General features: G+C 44.2%; 1 protein-coding gene across 1 annotated transcript in view; it reads left to right on the top strand.

Moving 5' to 3' along the window:
- The first annotated feature begins 956 nt into the window (after positions 1-956).
- The window catches only part of Slc9a9 (solute carrier family 9 member A9), a 505,533-nt gene continuing 502,380 nt past the window's right edge, over positions 957-4,109 (top strand). Inside the window, exon 1 of the mRNA XM_055629498.1 lies at positions 957-1,240. Within this exon, the coding sequence (XP_055485473.1) occupies positions 1,058-1,240 (183 nt within the window). The 5' untranslated portion in view covers positions 957-1,057. The remainder of the gene's footprint in view (positions 1,241-4,109) is intronic.

Genomic DNA, 4,109 nt, shown 5'->3' on the forward strand with positions numbered 1-4,109 from the left:
CAGCAGGTCGGCATGCCCATAATAGTATTATGTGTTTGCCAGGAAGCTTTTAGTATTAGATGTATTTTTTTCACGGTGCCTTGGGTTCTGCTTATCAGTGATTTACGCTGTAGAAATGGAATCCTGCTCCTATCAGAATAGAAACGCACAGAAACACTCCTTCATTATTAGCGTGTTAGAGACGCAGGGAGTCCACAGTATACGTGGCCACATGATGATTGATTGCTAAAGGCAAGGAAATCTTGATGTTTGTCTAGGAAGCTGAAGCAGTCTAAGTACCACTGTCTTGAACACCTCCCTTTCCTCTTCCTCCCCACTCCCTTCCTTCCTCTGTCCCTCTCTCTGTCCCCCCCTTCTCTATTTCTCCTTCTTTCTTTCTTCTTTTCCTCAAGAAATCCAAATACCATATTTAAAGGAATAGCCCTAGAAAAAAAAATATTACTATTATTTTAGCTGAAGTTCTACTCTGAGACTAACAATCATAAAAAGTGAGAAAATCATGTATTGGATCTGTGCTTCTCCATGTCAGAAATGCTCCTGTGAAATGACATCTGTCAATCTCCCCACATGGGAGCCTCTGGTGGGAGGGGAGAAACCTGAGTAGGTGAAGGTAGGGGTCTGGACTTGCCCTTTTCAATCTGGAAAATATTGATGTGCTCAGTCGAACTGTTTTATTATCAACCTACAATTTGCCAGTTACACAGCCTAAGAAATCATGCTGAAACAGGATGGCCACGAGTCTAGATATTAACATCTTGAAGGCAGATTGGACCTCCGTGAACGATATCCTCCACAGAATGAATCATTTAAAGACAAGTCTTCAATGATGAATCCACCCTCTGGAGTTTGAAAAGAGACGAGGCTGCTTTAAGAGAGAAACAGGAAGTTGTAACTAGAAGCCGTCTGAATGCTAAGCCATTTGAATGCTTGTGAAGTAGCAACAAAGTAGCAGCGTTTATTCTGAAATTCTGTGGGCGCCGGCCGGTCCTAGGCATCCCTCATCAAAGTGCTCATCCCTCATCCAGGGATTTCTCTGAGCATCACGGTCGAGTGCAGAATGGCGGGGCAGCTTCGGCTTACGTCAGGGAAGGATGAAGATCATTTTCAACATCAGGGAGCGGTGGAGCTGCTCGCGTTTAATTTTTTGCTCATCCTTACCATTTTAACCATCTGGTTGTTTAAAAATCATCGATTCCGCTTCTTGCACGAGACTGGAGGCGCGATGGTGTACGGTGAGTGCGTAAGCGGTGGGATGGGATGTGAAACTTGTTGCCTGGGCTTAATTAGAGACTTGGTGCTCAGATGGCAAAGTACGGAAAGTGAGGAGAAGGCGCTGACCGAAGTGTCATTAGCTGGATGGGAGGTGCTGCGGCGTTAGGGACGCTGGAGAGGAGCGGGAGAAATCCGCCTGGTCACTGAGCGGCTGTCACAGCCCTGTTCTGAGGCAGCGCGTTCTGGGAGCCTTTGACAGCTGCAGTCCTTTGTCAGGCGGGGAGTCATGGAGCTCTAGCCACGATAGCGGGAGGTGATGGCAACGTAGTCAGAGCAGCCAGAGGAGCGGTACAAAGTTAACTAGCTCCGGACTGCGTGAAAATACTCCTTCAACTATCTTCAAGAAGAGATGCTTGTAGAAGCAGACACAATTGTGGGAATAATCGCATCCAAACCCTTTCTCATCCTCTGAGCATTGTTTTAGCTTCTGGTCATAAAAGTGTTAAGCCAAGACTTTCCGATGGAACACTTTCCATTGCTCAGCCTGATTTTTATAGGATCGTGTTTATAATACCTATTTGTGCTTTCACACACCCTCTCTGCTTCTGCCTTTTCCCTTTTTCTTTCTTTCTTTCTTTCTTTCTTTCTTTCTTTCTTTCTTTCTTTTCTTTTCTTTTTTTTTTTATTGACAGGCCTCACTCTGTAGCCAAGGCTGGCCTGGAACTCACAGCCATCCTCCTGCCTCAGCCTCCTGGGTGCTGGAATAATAGGTGTAGGTAACCACACCTGATTCTTTAAAGCACAGGGGAAAAGTGTTAGCTTTAGGTTTAACCTTCCAAAATGATACTCTTTCTGTGCAAGTTACCATGCATCCACCCTTTTTGAGAAGTTTTATAAAGTGTGGTTGTGTAGTCTATACGGACTAGACTGGATTATCTAGGTGTTTGTTTGTTTTTAAGTAGGATACAGGACCGAGCTGGTGCTGAGGCAACTGTCTCAATTCCAACTGGCTTCACTACTTTTATCCCACCTATAGAAAATAACAACTTTGAACACAATGGAAACAGTCAAGGGGCTGTCAAAATGCATGGCAAAGAACATACTTTTTGGCTTCCCCCCCTTCTGGAAGCCCCGAGGCCCTTTTGTGTGTCTGAAGTCCAGGGAAAAAGGTGAGTGCACATTTTACATGTTAAGTGTGGGTGATGCCCTGCTCTTAACCAAGCCCTGACCTGAAGGGAAGGCGTGAGACATCCTATCCTTCACTGGGTCCCCGGTGAGACACGTGAGCTATAGGGCAGACGTTTAAGGCCCAGCAGTGCAGTTTGTTTTCAGGCATCCAGTTCGGAGCAGAGTTAAGTTCCTTTGTTTTGAAAGTCACACAGCACACAACGAAACTTTTCGGGGTGGGAGCTGAACTCAGAAGAGACAGGCTTAAAGAGAAGGGCTTAGTGCTTTCAGAGGCAGAGATTCAGACATGAGTCATCTTCCCTTTCTCCACAATCGATTTACTAGGCTCTTTCCCTATCTCGGGTAATAAATAATCAAAAAGATACAGGATGTAATCTGAGAAGCCAGTTGCAACGCCATCCTTAACATCACATCAAAGGGCTGTGCGCACTTTGCCGATACAACACAGATTTAAGATTAAGTCCCTGCGTAACAAACCGTAGAAATGAGGCTACAACCGGAATACAAAGTGAATAAATTGTAAATGATTAATAATGATAATAATAATAAAGACTGTTAAAAAAGACTTAAGTCTTTATTAGAAGGAAAGATTTCTCCACTTCCTTATACTTACTTAAATTATAACTTTTTTTAAGACCAGTTTTCTTCCCTATAGTAGGGATATTGTTTTATTAAAGTAGTTAGTTTGACTGAATTGATTCTTTCTTTCTTTTTTGTTTTTCGAGACAGGGTTTCTCTGTGTATCTTTGGCTGTTACTGGACTCACTTTGTAGACCAGCCTGGCCTCAAACTCACAGAGATCTGCCTGCCTCTGCTTCCCTGAGTGCTGGGATTGCAGGCACCTGCCACTGCATCCGGCTGACTGAAGTAATTAGATGTGGTTAATAAGCAGGCATGATGGTCCTCCCCAAGCTGAGCAGCCAGGCCTGGTGGTCCTCCATGCTCCATGTGTTTTCATACATTTCAAGCTGTTAATGAGGTTCTTATTCGTTTTCCAGGGTAGACTCTGAAAATAATTCATCAGGATGGCCTCCATGTAACCTCTTCCAGGATAATCAAAATGCTATACTGAAGTGCTTAAGGTAGACTTTCTGTCAGAGATGTAAATGAAGCAGACAAACTGAAAAAAAAAAAAAAAAAAAAAAAAAAAAAAGGAACTCTAAGAAACTCTTAATAGTAAGAGGGAGAGAATCCCAAACACCCAGTCTTTGTAAATGAATATGAAATTCACACAGTGGAAAGGGACCTTACAGAACAGAATCCTCACTTTCCAGAGGGCGTAGGACTTGACTTAGACGCAGGTCATGGGTGCTGACCTGGGGCTCATCATGCCTTTTAATTAAGGATGCAGAGACAGTAATAAGCAAATGCCTTCAGTGATATTCCAGGAAGTGGGTGTATGTGTGTGTGTGGGGGGGGGGGGGGGGGGGGGGGCGTGGGTGGTAGAGAAATGAGCAGGTGCCAAATACATGCTCCTGTTGTAAACCCATTAAGGGCTGGCCATCTGGTTTCTTTTCCAGGAGGGTTTGACAAATTGAAATTTCAGGGTACACCCTTGCTCAATCTAGGAAGTCATTGTTTCTACAGTGGTCTGGCTAGAGCCATAATGAGGACCAATGAAAAAGAAGACAAACTTAGACACTTTAATTTTCTGGTTTTATGAAGACCGACAGATCCCTTAGAGTAGACCGTGACAGCTCGCTCCACCC

This window comes from Psammomys obesus, unplaced genomic scaffold (genome assembly GCF_907164565.1).
Source record: "Psammomys obesus unplaced genomic scaffold, mPsaObe1.curated_primary_1811, whole genome shotgun sequence".
Taxonomy (NCBI): domain Eukaryota; kingdom Metazoa; phylum Chordata; class Mammalia; order Rodentia; family Muridae; genus Psammomys; species Psammomys obesus.